Here is a 21,878-nt window from a genome sequence, read left to right on the forward strand (position 1 = left end):
CACAAAATACTCCATTCATCTAAGCAAGAGGCAGCTCAAGCCTGAGGTCGTTGTCCCTGCCCCTCCCCTCCCGTGTGCTAATATGACTGACAGGACCTTCAGATTGGACCATCTCGTAAGAAAATAAGAACTGCATAAATCCAACTCCTTCCAGGGGAAACAGCACTTGTTAGATTTCTGCCTGTGGCGCCTCTCTTTAAAGACCCAAGGATTCCTACGGCAGGGGAAATTTGTGCTGCTTGTCAAATAAGCCTTCCTGTCCCTACACATAAATATCTCCCAGGAAATACTGAAATTAATCTTCATATGAAATTGCCATGCATTGGGGCCAATGGTCCATCTTGCCCAATACTGACTGCCAGAGTTGTTGGTAGCTTTCCATGATCTAAGGCAGCATAGGTGCCAACACCCTGGGGCGCTGGCTGCCCCATGAAGGGGGTGGGCAGGCACCCACACATTTTGGTGCCAGGGCCATGCATGCTGCGTGGCACTCATGGTCCCAGGCACTCACAATCGCAGGGCCATGGTGGCAATCCTATCAGGCAGGGGGATTTCCCCAGCATCTGATACCTGATTGGAGAGAGAGAGAGATGCTAGGGACTGAACATGGGACTTTCCCCTTGCAAAGCAGATACACAACCATGAGGCAATGGGTGCTACCTAAATCATGTTAACTTAAGAAGATGGTGAACATGGAATGTTTCTATCTGAAGCAGATGCACCACCACCTGGCTATGGACCCTCTGTAGGTCAATCTTCTAATAAAAAGCTGTGAGAGCGCCTCCCATATTCCCTGAAGCTTGCAGAAGCACAAAAAGTTATGGTGAGCGCGCGCGCACATACACACACACACACACACACACACACACACAGACACACACACACACACACACACAGAGAGAGAGACCTACCCTAGGGACAGGTAGAATCCTCAAAATGAGCATGCTGAGAAGCCTTGGAATGCTGCCTGACTGCTGGGGAGGGATAGAATGGAAGGAAATGGCCAGAAACAGAACCATGGAGTACCTCTACACAGCAACATTTTGTTTCAGGCCCATTGGCAAAATGATGATGAGATGGAACTTTCACATCATATCCAGCACACAAGGTCTTTCAGCTCACCTATTTAGGGCACACATCCAGGGCACACCACTGCTTTCACAATGGCTGGGCAAATATAGTTCCTCCTCCAACAGCATTCTCCCTGCGTGATTCCCAGCAAGAGGTATTCAGGGGCATTATTGCCTCTGACAGTGGTGGGTAGAACACAGCAGGTGGCGCTGTGGTTTAAACCACTGAGTCTCTTGGGCTTGCTGATCAGAAGGTCAGTGGTTCAAATCCCTGCAAGGGAGTGAGCTCCCATTGCTCTGTCGCAGCTCCTGCCAACCTAGTAGTTCGAAAGCACGCCAGTGCGAGTAGATAAATAGGTACTGCTGCTGCCTAATTAACTTTTAAGACCAGAACTTTAGGATTTGTTTCACTGTGAACAAATCAGTGAGAAAGGTTGGTAGTACCAGGTACAGCTGTCTAAGTAATAATCAGGCAGACTGTTCCATTGAATCAAGCAATATCAACCTACAGCAGGGAGGTCTCTGTGGCCCTCCCAATGTTGCTGGACTCCATGTAGTCAGCATGCCCTCTCTGGGCACAAACAAAAGAACATGATAAAAGCCTGCTGGATGAGGCCATTGACGCATCTAGATCAGCATCCTATTCTTACAGTGGCCAACCAGAGGTCTGTGGGAATCCTGCAAGCTAAACACAAGTGCAAAAGCACTCTGACCACATGTGGCTCCCTGCAACTGGTAATCAGAGGCATAATGCCTCTGGCAGCAGAGGTAGGGCATAGCCACCATGGGTAGCCATTAATAGCCTTGCCCTCCACGAATTTGTATAATCTTTTTCTAAAGCCAGCTAAGTTGGTGGCCACCACTGCCTCCTCTGGGAGCAAGTTCCATAGTTTAGCCATGAGACAATGAGAATTGTAGTCCAACCACATCTGGAGAACCACAGGTTCCGTGTTTTTTGGCATAGAAGTCTTCATTAAAAGCCTCCTTTTCATCTTAAGCACATTACTGGCGCAAGCCACGCTCCCACAGAATCCCTAATGATTCATGCTACAGAAGCAATGCATGGCAGATTTTCCTGAAACACAGGCTGCTGCTGTTGTCATCATTAGCACAAACATTGTTCAGCTTATTGGAACGATTCTGGGAAGCTCGTGACAGGGGCCCACTAGTCCCCAGCACATGGGGAAAGGCACTCAGTCCTTCACAGATCTTCACCTGGGCCCATTAGCACCTATAATGGCTCGTTAATTCTAGGCCGGGTAATCAAACTGCAGGTATATTCTTAAAAGAGTTAATTTTTAACTGAGAAGACTGCTGACTGGGGAGAAAAAAATAATGCAATACCATATTGCCCCTGTACAGAGTGGAGAAGAAAGAAGCTTGAGGAACTGTCACCATCCAGCCTCTGTAGCAGCCTCTTCACCCCACCCCACCCCCACCCCCGCAACACACACACACACACATGACCACCACCACAAGGACATCTGAAGAACCATCCTCCCCATCCCCATGGGAATGGAGAAGAAGCTGGAACAACTTTTTCCCAACAAATAAGTGGTCTTATCCTTTCTACAGTAACTTTTTTTTTAAAAAAAGTGATGCTTATAGTTGTCATAGGGACGCGGGTGGCGCTGTGGGTTAAACCACAGAGCATAGGGCTTGCTGATCAGAAGGTCTGTGGTTCAAATCCCCGTGATGGGGTGAGCTCCCATTGCTCAGTCCCAGCTCCTGCCAACCTAGCAGTTCAAAAGCATGTCAAAGTGCAAGTAGATAAATAGGTACCGTTCCGGCGGGAAGGTAAACGGCGTTTCTGTGCACTGCTCTGGTTCACCAGAAGCGGCTTAGTCATGCTGGCCACATGACTCGGAAGCTGTATGCCGGCTCCCTCGGCCAATAAAGCAAGATGAGCGCCGCAACCCCAGAGTCGGTCATGACTGGACCTAATGGTCAGAGGTCCCTTTACCTTTACCTTTACTGTTGTCATAATCTTATTCAAACCACTTTGTGAGGTCCACCTGGTATATAAATGCCATAAGAATATAAATATATGCTGACGTTGTTGTTTTAACAAGTAGCACCCAGCCCTTGATTAGGGTTCCAAAAGAGCCTATGTGGAATGACAGGCTAGGCTGAAATTTTGGGCATCTTTAGGGGGTAAAGCTGCATGCACACCACACACTTAGAACATATTCTCCACACACCCTAGAATTCTGGGAATTGTAGTTTATCCCTCACAGAGCTATAATTCTCAGAACCCAAGGATTATTAATTTTTTTAGGGGTTTTTCTTTAAATATATGGTATGTGCACAGTCTAGATCTCACGGAACTCTCTATTGAATCAAGGAGTGAATGACCTGTGGTGCATGAAAGGCTGTGGCTGCAATCCTATGCACACTTTGCTGGGGGCAAAACTCATTGAACTCTATGGTGCTTATTTCATGCACACATATAGGCTTGTACTGAAACACATTTAACAGCGCAGTCTGAACCAGGTCTACTTAGAAGTAAATCCTATTCAGTTCAAAGGGCTTACTCCTGAGTGAGTGGAGTTAGGATTGCAGCACATAGGATTATGTATTTCAGCTTCATTTCCTTCACCGTTAAGGATGTGGGCTGAATGCACACCATGCATTTAATGCACATTCTGCCCCCAAATAATCCTAGGAACCAAAGTTTACCTTTCGCCATGCTTCAATTCCCAGCTGTCTTAACAAACTACAGTTCCCAGGATACTGTGGGGGGGGGGGAGGCATTCTTAAAAAGTATGGTGTGTCCAAAGCAAAAATGTAACTAAATCCATACCTGTGTCACAATAACTTTGTCGGTCTTTAAAGTGCCACAGAATGTGTTTTGGCTTTTAAGCAAAGCATTGTTTGGCTATGACTCCAAGAGGCAGAGAATGAACACTCCAGACTTTCCAGGGATCAAAGCGATTCCTGTAGGAGGTCTTTAATTCACACAGAACCCTTCGTCTGGGTAGTGGATAATATCCCATTCCCTTGTGTAGGATTTGGTTGTAATAACTAACAACAACAACAACAACAACAACAACAATAATAATAATATCTTCAGTACCATACCTTTAGAATTCCATAAGAAGAAAAAAATACCAAGGCAAGATCTGCTAATAATATAAATAATATATAAACATACTACTACTACTACTACTACTACTACTACTACTACACAGTGGCATACATTTTATTGAGTTTTATAAGCTAAATAAATAAATAAATAAATAAATAAATGATTAAGACAAGTATCTGGGCCGAAAAAAGTTACATTTAGTTCTTGGAGGAATATGCAACTTTTTGAATGATTTTCAGGGCAGAAGGGCATTTTGGAAACAGATAGAAGCTGAACCATGGAGGAAATGGAGGGGGGGATGGATCTTAGCTCAGTGGTGAGGCATCTGATTTTCATGCAGAAGGTCCCTGGTCCAATCCCTGGCACCCCCAGGTAAGCTTAGGCATGTCCCCTTCCTGAAACCCTGGAGAGCTGTTGCCAGCCAGTGTAGACAGTACTGTGCTGGATGGACCAATGTTCTACTCAGTAAAAGTCAGCTTCCTGTGTTCCTAAATTAGTAAATACGTGTATCTACACATAACCTCAGTTTTGTAGGCTGAACATCTGGTCAGGGATTCGTTGTAGATGCAGAGTAATCACACGCCATGTTCTATATAACATTTAATTGGGGCAGCAGTCAAGCGTTAATGGGGTCTTGGGTACCTTCAGAGATAAATCCGCATAAGCAGTTTGTTTTCGAAAACTGGAGGCAGATCCACGTCCTAGAACTCCCCAGTGCCTTTTAAAACTACAATCAGAAGCCTCCTCCTTAATCTTGACCTGCTTTGTGCGTTTCCCTTTCAGGCCTCTTTGAACAGCGAGTTTGGAGTAACGTCTGAAGCCAACAGCAGAAATGCAAAGCACGTGTTACTGCAGCACCATCGCCAGACACACTTACTCAGAAGTAAGTCCCGCTGAGAGCAATTTCATCTACGCTCGTGACCCTGTGCATGCCTGCACGGAAGCAAATCCCACTGAATTCAATGGGATTTACTCCCAGGTAAGTGTGTATACGATGGCAGCTTCAGTCCCACCCTCCCACCCACTAAAACCGTATCTTATTTATTTTTCTTTTAGTTATATGGGGTTTCTCTCGTTTGGTTTTTAGGATAACTAATCTTACAAAGTTTGCGTTTCAAATAATTGTAAAAACAGATCACGCCCGTTTACTCTGAATTAAAGCTGCCTTGAATATAATGGGACTTTCCCTTCAAAATTAGAGAGATTCGAGGTCGGAGTGTAACTATGTTTCAGATCAGATGTAATAATAAGGGTGCTGATGCTGATGGGGCAATCTTTAACATACTTACAAGTAAGCAAATTCCATAGTGATTCAGTTGGAAGTCGCGTCAAAGTAAACAGGCTGCAAAATTAGGAAAGGGGTTTATAGATTACTGGGTGTGTCGGGTTTTTCAAACTTTCTTCAAAGAAAGGGGTTGATTTTTCATGCGAATTTACTGCGTTATTTCAGATGTCTTGGAAATATTTAGCTGCACTTATTCAATCCTTAAATATAAGCCTCTTAAAATGTTTTTGAGACCTCTGAAACAATAAGGGATTCCACGCGTTCAAAGGAGAAACGCCGGTGTGTCCTTCCTGGTTCCTGTTGCTGCTTTTGCAGTTTTTAAAGTGAAATTTCAACGTCGAGGAATGAGAGCTGTTCAATTGATTTCGTAGTTTGGTTTTATATTTTGAAGAAAATGTGTTGGGTTACGGCGGGAACATTTTGGGTGATCATGTAAATTTTGTTTTAAGAAATCATTAGATTAATACCTCTTCTTCTTTTCGGACCGTTACCCGGTGTTAGAAATTTTATCGGGAAGGGGTGAAGGGCTATGTACCGCTCAAAATAAGCTGTATGTATAACCTTTTCGAAACAAACTTGAAAACGAGTGTACTCAGTCCAACCCAATAAAGGTGTTTTATAGAGCGCAATCTTATGCCTAGTTACTCAGGAGTAACTTTCACTATCTCCAGTAAACCTTCCTCTCTAGGTTTCAGATCGCACCCGAAAAGTCCTGTTGATTATTCACCCCTTGAAATAAACGGGGACATCAAATAAGCTGAATTTTGCTTGATCACTAACCTCCATCATTCCCATTCTGTGTCTGTAAATATACATATTCTCTGAAGGTTATGTTAGGATATGGGTGGTTGAGCTTTAAATCTTTGACATTTTATATAATATTATTCGTCTCCCAAGGGCCCGATCGAACCAATTAAGAGCGCTCTACCTCCAGCCTATTTCAATGGGGAAGAAAACTTACGCGCCAAACTTTTTAAGAAAGACACATACATTCAACAGTGTCCTCTATTCATGTTAACAGCCCATATTCTGTAATCCACTTTTAGCAATATCTGGAGTACAAATGGTTAAAAAATATATTCAGGGGGCACGCACGATCAGGCACTTTTGAAGCACAGTCCATTTCAGCGGGGATATTTAGATATCATTCTTGCTTCAATTCATTTTAAATGATTGTTTTGGAGCTCTGCGAGGCGGGTGGATGGAGCCCAGAAGGTTACAGGCTTATCTGGCCGCGATCCCCGCAAACATCCGGGCTTTCCAACATCCCCCCACTCCCCGCTTGATTTCAAGAGCTAGATAAGCAGGTGCTGAAATTTTCCCCATTAGGAAACGGGATTTTAAAATGCCTTTATATCCTGCCTAAATTAACCAACTGACCCAAAGCATTTTTCAACCTGCCATCCCCTCGAACGTCCCTCCTCCTCAAAGTTGTGCCTCCCTTCCCCCGTCAATTTTTTTTTTTTATTCTATTATCTAAAAGTCCGTGCTTGCATCAAGCTAGCCTTGCTATGCGGGTGCCTCTCTTAATATACTAGGAAAGTATTCCCAGGAAGTGCACAGAACCGTAGCTCAGCGGCAGAACATTTTCCCTGCACGCAAAAAGTCCCAGGTCCAGTCCCCAGGGACATCGCCAGGTTGGGCTGAGAATATTCCCTAGCCGCTGCCAGTCAGTGTCGACAGCACCGAGCTAGGTGGCAACTTCTTCCTAATTGATGGCTACGTGGTCTTTGGACATTACAGCTTTCCGAGAAGGCTTTGCCAGTATTGTGAGGAATCGGATGAAAACCTTCCGCACATCCTTGAGGAGCCTCTCTCATTTCCTGATTGGAGGGCAAATACACGCTCCCCTTTGATACGAGTTTGCAGGGGTACTAACTGGAATAAAATATTGGTGGGGGGAGGTAAGCCCCGCCCCGCATAATCGATCACATGACACAGTGCACACACACCATGGGAATGCCCATCCACTTTGTGGGGGCCCGGACCCCTCAAATATTTTATTGTGGGGACCGAAGCCCCCGCGGCCCCTAGGAGTTGACTCCTACTATGCGTGTTTGGCAAAGCCGCGTGGAATTTCAAACCCGTCTCCGCGCGCCTTCGCGGAAACAGAAACCGTTTGTCAGAATGCGTCGCCTTCTGATTTCTAAGCAGACGAAAAGTCGTTTCTCATTGGACTATATGATCCTGTGTACATTTATTTGGGAGGACTGTATTTTCCTTTGAAATTTACTTATGCGTATAATGGTTGGGGTGATAGTAACACGCTAGACTTGCAATATTTGATTGGAATTTGTTGCAATATCGTTTCTAACTTGTTTACTTTATTTGTTTCCGCTGTCACAAACTGAACTGGGCTGGGAATTAAGCATTTGATCTGATTTACTGTCGTGTTGTTTTACGAACACAGCAACATTTTTAACCGATTGAGCGTTTCAAATGGATGAACCGAATAGGTTTAATCAGTTTACCGTGGCCATCCGATCAGAGTGCCTCTGAGTAAGCTTGGTGAGGATTGCGCTGTTAGGTATAACAACCTGCCACTGGAAGTTATGTACTTTTGCATGGCTGCTGGTGGTGTTGATTTTTGTTTTGTTTTTATAAGGGCAGATCTCTGCCGCTAGGGGGTTACAGTCCAAATCCGACCAGGCTGGCATCGCTCCTTTAACACGGACTGGAAAAGGGGGCTGTGTGTCATCTTTGTTTAAAGGTGCCCTTCACGCTTTAAATATTTCAGTCGCATTGCACGCCCCTTTAAAAGACCAATAACCCACTCATCCACCCACACCTTAAAGGATAAACAATAACACCGACTCACTGTGGGGTATAACAGTACAAGGAAAAATGATCACACACTTCTCTAAATCTTCCAGATATGATACACACAGAGGAAATACAGAAGTCAGTATTATAACGCTTTTAGCTGCCATGGATCTCGAAAAATGTTTGGTTCTTGTGTTTTGCTCATCCTTGAAAATAATAAGAGATATAGGCCTGTTAGATCTGCATCTTATCATATCATATCATATCATGTCATATCATCATCAGATTGTTCCCAGTGCTAGCCCTACTCAGAGCGAACCCACTGGAAATAATAGGCATGACTAACTTAAGGCCATTAATTTAAATGGGTCTACTCTAAGTAGAATTTTTAAAATTATTCTTTTATTAATTTTTGTGGATACAATCCCATTATTTTTAGTAGTAGTAAGCAATAGCGTCACTTCATTTCTGCACCGCCTTTCCTCCCGAAGGAGCCCAGGGCGGTTAACAAAACTAAGAGAGATAAAATGCAACTGATAGAAACATTTAAAACGACATTATCTAAAGAAAGAATTGTTAAGCGGCACCAATTTACATCCAATAGCAGACCAAAAAGTGCTAATTATTGAGTTCCACAACAGTTAACTCCCCAAAGCCTTGAGGAACAAACGGGTCTCCAACTGATTCCGAAGAGATGTCAGCGATGCACATAAATGCAATTCCACAGGGATATGTTATATTATATACGCCCCGCCAGAGCTGATATAAGAGATGTTGGGGCTGTATAACACAATGCATATTATCTTGTTTTAGACAAGCGATTGTGGGGGAAACAAAGGACTTGGAAGACGGAATGCGGTCTCCAACCAAGAGCCCTGCTGGATCCTAAAGACCAGGGGTCAGCAACCTTTTTCAGCCGTGGGGTCCACCGTCCCTCAGACCATGTGGTGGGCAGGACTATATTTTTTTGGGGGGGGGGAATGAACGGATTCCTATGCCCCACAAATAACCCAGAGATGCATTTTAAATAAAAGCACACATTCTACTCATGTAAAAACATGCTGATTCCCAGACCGTCTGTGGGCCGGGTTGAGCAGGCGATTGGGCCGCATCCGGCCACGGGCCTTAGGCTGCCTACCGCTGTTAAAGACGAATGCATTTCTTGATTATCTCAGTCTGCCACCGACTAAGCAGCGTGCTGGATCCCCACTCCAGAAAAGCTCCTGGAAGATTTAAAAGGTAAAAGCGAAGGGCGAGTTGAAGTCAGATGGGGACCCGATCCCAGCCGAAGGGAGGGAGACTCATTTCAGGTGGGAAAGATAGCGGTACAAACCCAGACAAGTCTACTCAGAAGTTAACCCCCTACTGCGTTCAAGGGGACCTGCTCACAGGTAAACGCGGACAGCGGTAAAGCTTTGAACACCCGCCTAGACTGCTTCATTTTGGCTGGGATACTGTCTTAAGTAGTTTACCACCATGATTTTTCATTGCTATGTATTTATCAGAGGAGTTGTAATGATTACAGCACATTGTAAGTAGCACAGTGGTTTCAAGTTTTCACATAAGGTAGTCCAATCAATGTTACTTTTATACCAAAGTGTGCAAGATTAACAGTTCCAGTCCGGCCAATAGCACAGCAGAAGAGCACCCGCCTTGCGTGCTGAAGGTCACAGGCTGGAGCCAGGCATCTCTTGGAATGGCTGGGGGAAACCTGGTCAGAAACCATGGGCGTAGCCAATATTTTTGTTGTGTGTGGGGAAACGGGACTTTGTTAGGGGGTGCAGAACCGACGTGATTGGTCAGTTAGTTAAGCATTTTCTATTCTTCTATTTCCGCCCCCCTTGGCTTTGCCCATGTCAGAAACCCTGGAGAGCTTCTGCCAGTCAGTGTAGACAAATACTGGGTTAGTTGGACCAAGGCTTTGACTAGGTGTAAGGCGGCTTCATCTGTGCCCGAAGTAAGGCAGCTTTTGAATTCCCCAGAGATATCTGAATGTGCGTCTGCTCAGGGCCGGATCTAATATGAAACTAATGAAGCTTAAATCTTCAGGGCTCCTAATCCTGGAGAAGCCGCATAAGCGAGTTTAGTCCACATTGCACGGCTCAAATTGATTAATTTGTTGTTGCATATACTTCAACAATCCCAATTGTTGAACGCATCGGGATATGCGTTCGAGGGAAGGACAGGAACTTAGCGGCAGAGCACGTGCTTTGCACTTAGGTCCCAGGTTCAGTGGAATCTCCTGGTGGGGCTGGGAAAGACTGAAACCTTAAACCCTGGAGAGCTAGATGGACCAAGGGTCAGCTGCCAGCTTCCTGTGCCCCTCTGGGTGGCGAGAGGTTCCAGGGACTTAGAGAGCGGCGGGGCTAGGGTGCTCCTTTGAAAAGGGATCTGGCAAGGTGAGGATTGGGAGGTGGAAGCGGCCCTACTTTTACTTGCAAGACTTGGGTGTTGGGGGGCGGGGGAGTCCAGCGGTTAAGAGGCTGAGCTGTTAAAAGTGGGTGATCATGCGATTAAAACTCTGGCTCAGGACTTGGTGACCCTTATGCAAGCCGCTAGTCCTAAAACTCCCATCTTCACTATTAATAATACTGTGCTGCTGCAAGGATTGCTGAGATGATTTTTAAAAAATATATCTGCAGTGTTTGTTGTTGTTGCTAATCTGCCTATCTCCTACACACACACTCCGTTCCTATCCACTAAGAACTCCAGTTTCAGCATCTGAGATACTGGGTTATTTTATTTATCACATTTTTAAACAAAGCCCTGCCTTTCATCCAAGGATCTCAGGGTGAAGTCCACGTTCTCTCCTACCCATTTTGTCCTCCTTAGAGCCCCGTGAGGTAGGTTATGTTGAGAGTGACTGACAAAAGTTCATCATGAGAGAGATTCCATTCTGGTTCCGCGCTCTAGCCACTAGGTACAGACAGAGAACGATCCCCCCGCTCAGCCAGATATCCTCCTCTCTTTAGCTTGAACCGAGCTTCAAGAGTCTAGCAGCGACGAGCTTGCTTTGGGGGAAGAAATTGAAGCTCAGAAAGGCTGCATTGAGGCGCATTGACCAGAAGAGGGCAGAGTGCACACAAGGCTTAGTAACGCGAATGCTGTCGATAGTTGGAGAAGGCACAGAAGCTCGAGCCTTTTGTCAACCACTGTTAGGACGCAGGCCAGCTTTAGGCTGCGGGGTCGTTAAGTAAGGAAAACTGCATAGCCAGACCCTGGGAGGCTCCGTTATCTATTCGGGTGTGAGGGAAGATTCTGAAGCAGCCTTCACCGGCTGAGGTTGGCGTACAGTCACTGCTTATCTCCACAGACAGCATAGGTTAGCAACTACAAAGAGTAGGGCTGGGAAGCTATGGCCCTGCTGGACTACAAATCCCATCATCCCTGGTCATTGGCCGTGCTAGCTGGGGCTGGTAAGAGTCCAACACCATCTAGGGGGCTGCAAGTTCCTCTGTCCTGGGCTAAAGCATGGGGGGACTGTTGCCAAATACTATGGCAAATCTTCCTCTCACCACCTTTGCACAGGGGAATACAGAAAGGTGCCTTAAAGTGAGTCGGGTCCACGTAGTATTGACTGCCGCTGGTTCTATGGGGTTTCAGACTCAGAGGTCTCACCCTACCTGGAGGCACTGGGAATCGAACCAGGGGTGTTCTGCATTCAAGGCAGCAAACTGTCTCACTGAGCTGCAGCCCTTGCAGCCATGAAAGGCTGCAAAGTACGACCCAGTTAGTGAAAACTGCGTTTGAATAGGTACGCAGGAATGAGCTGGCTGCGGATTAAAGGAGATAGTGACAAATGGGAGATTTTTATATTTAGAAAAAAGGTACACGCCTCTCCCCAAATCAAGCAACTGATAAAGACAGTTCCAGAGTGTAACAGAAAGTAAAATTGTAATAAATTACGGAATGGGGAAGGAGTAAACCAGATTATCTCCAGTTTTGAATGGAACCATTTTGTATGGAATTTAAAACTCCCATGCCCAAACAAGAAAATATTAATTCAATTGGACTCCGAGAGTTAAAGTTCCAAGGGAAGTGGGTTTCTTCCTTTCCTTTCCTTTATCTTTTCCTTTTCGTTTCGTTTCTTTTCTCTTTCATTTCCCTTCCTTTCTGGGCTGCATGTTAGGAAGCCTGTTCACATTTGGGCATAATCCAAAGTGTGATTTTCAAATCCAGCCATGTTGCACAATTGGATTTCTCTGCCATCTTCCAGGCACAAAACCCATTTAGTTTAGAAAGTTGCTTTTTGAAAGGGTACTTAAAAGAAAGAAACAGATAAATAAAACACATAACTGTTCATTCTGTTGTTGAATCAGAAGCCTTTGGTGTTAATCTTTTGCGAAATTCAGCATCTTTACATCTCTCTCCCTATAAAACCCTGAGTTCCATAACAGGCAATGTAGGTGAAGGGTTGTCAGTTTTGGAAATTACTCTATTCATTTTCGGTTGTTGTTTTTTAATCCCTTGGCAATTTTTGGTTGGAAAAGATGGGGTAGATAAATAAAATTAAATGTCTTCTTGTCCACCTCTGACACCAGAGATCCCCCTCCCCAAAAAAACTTTGGTGTGTGAAATATGTTAACAATAAGCCCTAATTAGAGAATCGCTCCTCTCCGTGGCCTGAATGAACCTCCTAAAATCTACTAGCTGCCTTGCTGTGATCATTTAGCCATGGCAAAAGAAAAAGAAAAAAGGAGAGGTGCAAAATTGCATTTTAGGCTACATTTAAAGCACCGCACCAAATAATCATGGGAACTGTAGTTCGCCCCCTCATAGAGTTACAGTTCCCCATACCCTTAAGAAACTACCCCCCTCCCGGATTCTTTGGGGGGATGCTTTAAATGTACTGAATCTACAAAAATGTGTATGAATACTGAACATCTGTGATAGTACAGGGTGATGTACTGAATGGAGAAATGAATCACTTGCCTTCCCGCACAAGGTCATGGTGGTAGTTGCAGTGCACATTAAGGCTGTGAACCTGTGCATGTCTGTCTACTCAGAAGAAAGTCCCACTGAGTCCCATGGCACTCAGTCCAGGGAAGTAGGTTGCAGCCTAAGGAACTGCAGTAAACTCAAGAGAGATTTACTTTCGGGTGAGCTCGCTGAGGCTGCAATTCCATGCACTCTTCACAGAAGTCTTATGAACAAGGGAGAACTTTATTCCCAGGGGTCAGAGTACTGGATCCAGGTATCGGGCAGAGAGAAAAGCTGAGGTGTGTGTGAATGAGTGGGAAGGAGAAACGAGTGGAATTGTTAAAAGTTTTGAAAGTTTCCTCTGGAACATTCTCTCTTTCCTTTGGGGAAAGTGGAAATCAGGGATTGGGAACCTGTGACCCTCCAGACCTTGGTGGAGCACATTTCCAGTTATCCATAACCATAGGGCAGTGGTGTCCAAACTTTTTTCAAAGAGGGCCAGATTTGATGAAGTGAAGGGCGGTGAGGGCCGACCAAAGGACCGACCAAAGTTGTTGACCCTTTTTTAGGGTTGAAGTTGTTGAGGAATGGGGATCCTAAACCCCAGACCATGAATTGGCAGACTGCAAGGTGGAGGGAGGAGGCTTCAGCCAGGCAATATGGCAGCACTTCCTGCAAAACTGGATGTTTTTTGGGGGGGTAGACTGCAATTGGCTTCTATCATTGCTGTTGAGATCGGTGGTTGCATTGCAATGAGGTTTTCAAGAGGCTAGGCCTGGCCTTGAGGAATGTTCACTGGGAAGTAAATCTCTGGGTCCTGATTCAGAAGTGCTTTGATCTAAACGCGGGGTGTAGGCATGGGCTGCAGTAAGGAATTGAAAACGATTTCAGGTCTAAAGTTGTGTGCTGAATGTTATACAAGCGACCAGATATACAGTAAGCCATTCACCTCTCCGGGGATAGCCTAAGACGTTTCGGCACCTGAGGCTAACTACAAAATGGTGCCACTCCTCTCCAGGGCAAGGAAAGATCTGCAGCAGGAACAAGGGGTATGAAAATTTAAACTGGGAACAAGGGGTGAGTGCAGATCAAATAAACCTTATCCACAGAGATCGTTGCGAGGGAAAGGGGGCTTTGAATCACATCAGATGGGTGCAGGCAGCGTAGGAGACTCCAGAGGGTAGCCCCCGCCATTTCCTCACTAGGGGTGGGAGGTGAAAGGCAGCACCTCCTATTCTCGGAGAGGCTGCGTGGAGGGAGCGGTGCAGCCGTCGCTGCCACTGCGGACCGTGTTTATGGAAGACAATCTTACTCAGCTACGAGTGATCGCCAAAGAAGAAGGTGATATTCCTTGGGTGCTGGATCTGCTTGCCTCTGTGGATCCTGCCACCTGAGGCGGTCACCTCTCCTTGCCTCATGGATGGACCGGGCAGGCCCTGTATCTCCCCCCCCCCCCGTCTTTTCCTTTAGCCTCTTACCTCTAAATCTATGACGACTTTTACGGAGTTCCTGGTTTTATTTTATTTATTTTTAAGGATGTAGGGGAAACAGGAATAAGGGTTTCTAATCTACACGCCGGTAGAGAAAGCGAGGTAGTTTATCCAGCATTCACATGCGGCAGTGAGACGCGTCTTGGTTGTGAGCTGCGCAGAAATACCCCATCATCACGCTCAAATGAGGCGCTTAAATTTCGAGGAAGAAATGAAATGGCTTCCATTAAGATTCGAGGACTTAGGAATTTCCCTTCTTCTCCTGCTCTTGCAGAATAAAACCAGAGAATAGGGCCAAGTCGAAAACCCCTCACCGCACTGACCTGTCTTCCATAGTTTTATTTCCTACAGGAGCCTTGACTTCAAACGCGCCCAGGATCGCATCGCAATTGTCTTTCTTTAAGTTCCGCTGTCTCTTTCTAGAAGGAAACCCCAGGGGATGTCAACCTCAGCAACCCAAGGGGCACCCCTAGCTGTTTATCTGGAAACAACCTCCTATTGATCTCAGAGAGTGGCTTCTCCGAGTAAACAGGAGCCGAAGCTCTGCTTGACCCTTTCCGCAACACACTGCCTCTTAGCGTAGGTGTCTCCGAATGAAACGGGGGCTTCCTTCCGAGTAACACCTCTGACATCTTCCTTGAACACTCTCGCGCGCGGTTTTCGATGGTGCTTACTCCATTCCAAGTTAAGGTTGAAAAAGTGAGTGCTGGCACTAAATTCAATGAGGGGGATAATAAATAAGAATTATCATCGCCACCATCATACTAACTTTCAAGTAAAGGCTTGAGCATTGGGGCTTCTGTTCTCCGACAGTCCTTTAACCCTAATAATAATAGTAGTAGTAGTAGTAGTAATAATAATAGTAGTAGTAGTAGTAGTAGTAGTAGTAGTAGCAGCAGCAGCTTGGGATCCTAATACACGCAAACAGTTTTGCACTTAAATTTCGCATCAGCTCTTGAGGGTTCTGCACCGTCTTCTTACCCCGTCTGCGCATCCTCTCCTTTGAAGCCCAAGTCCGGATCAAGAAGATGAATTTTAGAGCTTTTTTTGAGTGCCCGTTTCTAGGTGCGGCGGGTGTCCCCCTCCCCTCACTGCCATCCCACGCTCAATACACGCCTCCTCCCTGCGCCTCTGATCTTTTGGTAGTCACTGGAAGACTTTAAAAAAAAGGGGTGAAAATTGCTACGGTGACTAATAGGTATTTCTAAGAGCAAAGGTTTCTCCGGAGAGTGGGTTAGGACTCCCCACAGTCTGTGGAAGTGGGCTGCGAGGCAGGAGGTGGCATATTCCTCCTCATAGCCGTTCCAGCGGTTTCTCCAGCCGCTGTTCGTTCTCTGCACAATCTCCTCCGTGTCTGGCAAACTCACCATCACGGATCTTCTAATTCTGGACTTTTTCTTCGTAATTTCACGAGATAATTGGGTCTAAATCCGGAATTGTTTGCATTGGGAGGAGCGGCGGGAGGCGGGGAGAGAGGTTTTATTCCAGGGAAAACATCAGTTTTAATTAAAGCGAGCCGGGTTTGCTGTCGGATTTCGAGCGGAATCGCCTCCTGAAATCTAAAGAGCTCTTGATTCCTATTATTATTTTAGCTTGATCTCAAAATTAAATAATCACAGCATTCCGCACATACGTACACACTGACTACAAAGAAACAGGCCTGTGGCAGAAGATAGGATGTATATATATATATTCAATCAAATAAACTTTTTAAAAAATAAGGAAGAAAGTGACCTAAAAAGAAAACTTTCCAAAATGAGATAAACATCCATGGACAGTTTCCTTCAGTGATACAATTTAGGCAAAACCGGAAGGGAAAAAATATATACTCAAAGGAAGGCGCAGAAAGCCCTTTAATTTAAATAACTATCAAATAACTTTCGATGCATTTTCATTCCTTTTTTTTATTCCATCATTTTTTTCCTGAGAAGTTTGCCCCCTGATCCTAATCCAAGAAATATTGTGCATTTTAAGAAACCTCAGCGGGAAAATAATTTCCCATATCTTCAGAGAGTTAATTGAAACAATCATTTTTTTAAAAAAGAAAAAGTTCACCAGAAGTGGAGTGTTCTTGTGTGTATTTAAACCAACCAACTGGCTGCATCTCATGGTAGCCTGATTTGTGAGAAAATATTTCAGAATAGGATAAGGAGAAAATAATGCTCTCACAGACACCAGAAAGTGGCAAGTGATATTGAATTAATATTTACAACTATTCCCGTCCTTTTGCTGAGGTGCAAGTTATTGTTGCTGAGGCTAGTACATGAAATGGTTACCCCTACGTTGTCGGGATTGATGCAACACCACACGTACAAACACACACACACACACACACACACACACACACCACACACACACACTTTTTAACGTGCGGGTCAATACAAGGCGGAGGAATTAAAGACATTTGTAATTTCTGTATCCCGCCTCACACCCACAATCCATTCATTAATCTCAATTTCTTCCATTATTGGAATGGAAGCCGCCAGGACCGCGGAAATGTTAAGAACGGAAGGTTTCTCTCAAATATTCCTGGCTGGGGTCTATCCTTGATTACTGGCAGTGCGTAATTGTCCGCCCGGGTCCCCAATACAATGGAACCATCATCTGTTTCCGCTCTTGTGCGCCAGGGCGCAAAAGTAGACACAAAGGAAAGGCCCAACTGGGGGCGCCCCAAAGCGGGTTTCAGAGCGTGCTTATCCCCTAAAAGAAATCCCACCAGTTCGACCCTCTCCATAAAATCACACTTGCCTGTATCCCCTATCCCCACTATACGCGGCAGAGCAGAACCCGCCTTTTCCACCAGAGCGCTGATGTGCGCCTAGGTTTGACAACCACTTGGAAACAGGCCAGCAAGCGGTCCCAAAATTGAAGGGGGGATGAGGGGCATTTCTAGACATGACCCCCTGGCAGCGGCTGAAGCCCCCCTCCACGCCCATCTCTTCTTCATCATCAGCATTCAAGTTCATAGAGGGGGTGCGTAAAGGCACTTAATTTTCTGGGCGCGCTGGACAGAGGCTCGCCGGACACACTCTCTCTCTCTGCGTGTGTGTGTTTGTTTTGAGAGAGAGATCACGGAAGAAAACCGAACTGTGCGTAATATTTTAAAGGGTTATCTCCCCTCCCTCTCCAAAGACAACCGGGTGAATCATATCTGCGTCCACATCATACATTTAAAGCGCGTTTAAATTCACACAAACCCCCACGCTGAATGCTGGGAACCGTACCTTTTACACACCTACACTTCCCAGAACACTTAAATAACTCAGCTCTCAGGGTTCTTTGGGCTAAGGGTGAAAATGTGATTCAAATGTACTTTAAATATATGGCGCTGTACAGGACGCAAGCTTCCTTTTGAGTTATCGGGAACGATCAGACTCCGCTATTTGGGATCTGAGAAATAGAAGCATGTATTACTTCCTCTGTCTGTCTGTCTGTCTGTCTGTCTGTCTGTCTGTCTGTCTGTCTGTCTGTCTCTCTCTCTCTCTCTCTCTCTCTCTCTGTGTGTGTGTGTGTGTGTGTGTGTATTGTCCACCAGCTCCTTATCTTTCTCCCGGGGCCTCTCGCCAGGTGCAAACGCGGCCGTCCCTTTCTTTTACGCTCCAGACAACAAAACAGAAAAGCCTGGTGGGTGTCAGGAACAAGGGCTTCTATGGGAGGGAGGAGGAGAGTGGGGGGGGGGGGAGAGATAGGAGACGGGGCGGATGTACCGCATCCAGCCCCCTGCGCCCGCTTGCCAACGCCGGTGCCATGCTATAGTAAGATCAGCCCTGGTAGCACAGCCGGCGGCCAGCTTGCACGCTTGACACCTCTCCCTGTGATCTGCCTCTCCAGCTACTACCCCTACCCTTCCCACACTCCCGGACCCAATCCAGCCACAGCATTCCTTCCCCACCCTTCCCACCTCATATCCCCGGATAGCACGCAGGTGGCAGCGTCCCGGAAGAAGGGGACCCTGGAACTAAAAACCTCAAACGAGCCCCGGAAGGTCCCAAGAAGACGCCGAGGTACCTACCTCCCAGCCGGGCGTGAAGGGGGCCCGCCGGCTTCTGCAGGCTTCCACCGTTGGGGCTGGGTGGGAGGCATTTGGGGCGCAGGGTCATTCTGCCTAAGATGGGTGGCGTGCCAGCAACTTTGCTTTCCTCCCCATTCAATCAGCCCCGTTCAGCAAGTTCCTAGATCTCATGAATTCCTTCCACCGGCCGATTGGCAAATCCGCCCCCCAATGTCCAGCCCTTCCTCAGTTTCTTTTTTCAACTTTTCTGTAAGTAGGTCCCCTCACCTGATTGTCTTTATTTCCTTTCCTTTATTTCATCATCCCGTCCACTCACTGACACTAAGTGTTCCAGGATGCCAGCAGCCCCCTCCCTTCGCTACCGACCCCTCCATCCTCTCTATCCTCTCACTACAAACTGGTTACCTGGGCAAACTCCGCTTCTAATCTACACCTGGCTGGAATCCTTTCCCATCATGATCCGGGGTGGAATGGGAGCGGGGAAAAAGAAAGAGGGGGGCTTGCTTTTTTCCCCTTCCCATCTTACTTTCTTCTCTCTCCCCCCTTTATTTATTTTAATCGTCTCTCTCCCCCCGTTTTCCCCCCCGCGAGTAAGCGACGGCACTATTTGACGTCGAGGAAAACCGCCTCACCGCGGCGCAGGGATATTAGGAGCACCAATTGGGAGTTCAAATGTCAGCAAGTCCCCCCCCCCCCCGCTTTTTGGAAAAGGGAGGGGGAGGAGGAGGTGGCGGTGGTGAGGCGGCTGGCGGGGTGGGTGTGTTCCTCCGCCGCCGTTTTTTTCCTCCGCTTCTAAACGGAGCGTCTCCTGGCTCGGGACTCTTGCATGGCACTGTGGCGTGGAAGCGCTCCGGGGGAGAGCTTCTGCCCGCGATTGCATGCCGTGCCGGGGATCCCCTTGCTCCGGGGAGGGCCTCGCCGCCCCCTCCGGCCCGAGAAGGGCTCAGGAGGCGCCCCCTAGCCTACAGGTGACCCACCCTGCCTCTCTGGTGTCGGGGCGCGATGCTCTGACTGCCGATGGGCGCCCGGCTCGTCTCGGCAGCGCTCGCCTCCTCTGCCCCGCGACGCAGCGGTCCTGATCCCGGCAGGAGCGGACACTAACCGCCTCCTCCCCCTTCTCCCGCTTCGCCTCCGCAGCCAGCCTTCGCCCCATGGACGTAGCGACGGGCCCCGAGTCGCTGGAAAGCTGTTTCAACCGGGGCTCCACTGACTGCTCCAAGATGCTGGACGGAATTAAAATGGAGGATCACCCGCTGCGATCGGGTCCCGCAACTTTAGGAGTCTTGCTAGGTGAGTCGACTTCGCTTCCACCGCGCAATGTTCAACTGCCCTCCGCTAAAAAAGAGGAAAAGCCTAGAATACTAGTTTACTCGGGGAAAGTCCCGGGCCCCGATCCTGAGTTTGCTGTACTCTTGCTTCAAATACTGTACTTGGAAACAAACCGGTGCTGTCAGGACGGCAAGCGGCGAAGGCTTCCCGTGTAAACGCGGAGTCCTGTAAGTCGTTTTCAGGCCGATCCTAGAAAAGGCATCGATTTGCCTCTAAGGGGCTGAAGGGGTCTTTTCTTTATTTAATGCCCTGTGTAGGATTGTGACACGATCTGGCTTGATTTAAAAAAAATGCTACTATTATTAATAATGATTTTAAATATAGCCACTTTTCTTTGACAATCTGAGGCTAGGATTTAGATTTCCCCGCCTTGATATATTTATTTTATTCGCGGAGGGGGTGCTAGGTGTACATAATATGGCTGTAAGATGCTTTTTTAAGACTCGTATTTGTTACAAAGGGATATATAAATAAATCTCAAGTTGCAAAACTTTGAACCGAAGATGCCGCCGGCCAACTTCAAGAAGGGGGGGGGGGGGAAGGCGATACTTTTAAGATGCCTTTGCCAATCTTCCGACTGAATAATCCTTTTGAGACTGAAAGATACACGCATCTGCAGCTTTGTGTTCACGCACGTCGGAATGGGGATTTGCCACAACCCAAGCGAAGTCCCTGCTCTGATTTAGCTTTGTTGCTTCACTAAAACACAGACACACTGAAGATTAATTTACACTCTTCCTTCCCCATCCCCCAAATATCAACCCGTAGGACAAAAATCAATTCGCTACCCCTTTTAACAATGTTCCAGAACATATTCGATTTTACTTGAGTCATCTTGGAAAATGAACCAACAGCACTGAACCCTCTGTTTCAATTTATTTTTTTATGTCCCTTGTTTCTCTTTGAAATATAATGTTCTCTTGCATTTTGAAGCAAGTTGTATTGGATTGTCTCTGCTGGGACTTGCGGAGTATGGAACTGAGGCTTCAAAAAGAAAAGAGGAGAAACTTCCAAATGGGACAGGGGTCCCCTCGCATCTCCTGACTGCATAACACTCCTGTTTACTTAATTACACCCCCCTCCCGTCACCACTTTTTGTAGTTTGTGTTGATCTGTGGACTGAAGGCACTCCTTTAGCTTGCAACCCCACTGACCTGGGAGTAAGCGCCACTGAATTCAGTAGGACTTCCTTCCAAGTAGGTCAGGTAAGGATTTCAGTCTGAGCCGACGAAAGTTTGATGCCGTAATCAATCAATTATCCTTTAAGGTGCTCCAAGTATCTGCTTCTGCTTTTCTAATCGCAGTAATACCATATAGCAAAACAAATGTCTATACATTTAGCAAAAGAGGAAAGAAAGGATCCAAGCAGCATGTTGGATTATTCTCAATTTTAACTTCCTAACAGTTGGCCGGGTAATACTTTTGATTGATCCCCCCCAATCCGCCGCTTTTGCTAATCCTGGGGCTAGGATTTGATTCCCCCCACCCCCACGCATACACACTTGAATCATCATCATCATTATTTTAATGACACGCACACAGAGTATTAATATTAGGTAATATTAGTACATATAAACGCTGCTTTTAATACCAAAGCAAGCTGATGAGTTATGCCATTCTAGGACTGTGGGAATCTATTGCAAGGACACAGACACGTGCTTTCGCTTGCATTCGTGAACAAGTCAGTTGTATATTAAAACGTGTGTGTAAATATCCTCAGCACCGCCATTCCCAGCTTCGGACGCAATCCTGTACACCTCGCTCCGCATTGCACAAGCCTGAGCCCAGCGTGAAAAACAGAATGATTAAAAATAGAATTCGGAACCGCGCTGCACTGTAGAAAGTGAAGGGTTCGTTTTTGTTTGCTTTTGCTCTTAACACGCAAAGGCCCAGTTGCGACCCTGGGCTTAGGGATTGTTAA

The 21,878-nt window shown here is 46.4% G+C and overlaps 2 protein-coding genes across 6 annotated transcripts in view; one reads left to right on the forward strand and one right to left on the reverse strand.

Moving 5' to 3' along the window:
* Nucleotides 1–19,188, reverse strand: part of LOC310698621 (uncharacterized protein) — a 38,103-nt gene extending 18,915 nt beyond the window's left edge. Inside the window, exon 1 of one of the 4 annotated variants that reach the window (XR_014521626.1) lies at nt 18,625–19,188. Coding sequence is in view for 1 of the 4 variants with exons in the window: in XM_083486053.1 (XP_083342179.1) it covers nt 18,629–18,716 (88 nt within the window). In the remaining 3 variants the exon portion in view is untranslated. The remainder of the gene's footprint in view (nt 1–18,624) is intronic. The other 3 variants (XR_014521627.1, XR_014521628.1, XM_083486053.1) reach the window with 3 other exon arrangements.
* Nucleotides 19,189–19,442: 254 nt separating this feature from the next.
* The window catches only part of LMX1B (LIM homeobox transcription factor 1 beta), a 164,404-nt gene continuing 161,968 nt past the window's right edge, over nt 19,443–21,878 (forward strand). Inside the window, exon 1 of one of the 2 annotated variants that reach the window (XM_083485928.1) lies at nt 19,443–19,918. In XM_083485928.1, the coding sequence (XP_083342054.1) occupies nt 19,780–19,918 (139 nt within the window). In that variant the 5' untranslated portion in view covers nt 19,443–19,779. The remainder of the gene's footprint in view (nt 19,919–21,878) is intronic. The other variant, XM_083485927.1, reaches the window with a different exon arrangement.

Source organism: Podarcis liolepis (assembly GCF_965112155.1).
Source record: "Podarcis liolepis genome assembly, chromosome: Z".
Lineage (NCBI taxonomy): Eukaryota > Metazoa > Chordata > Lepidosauria > Squamata > Lacertidae > Podarcis > Podarcis liolepis.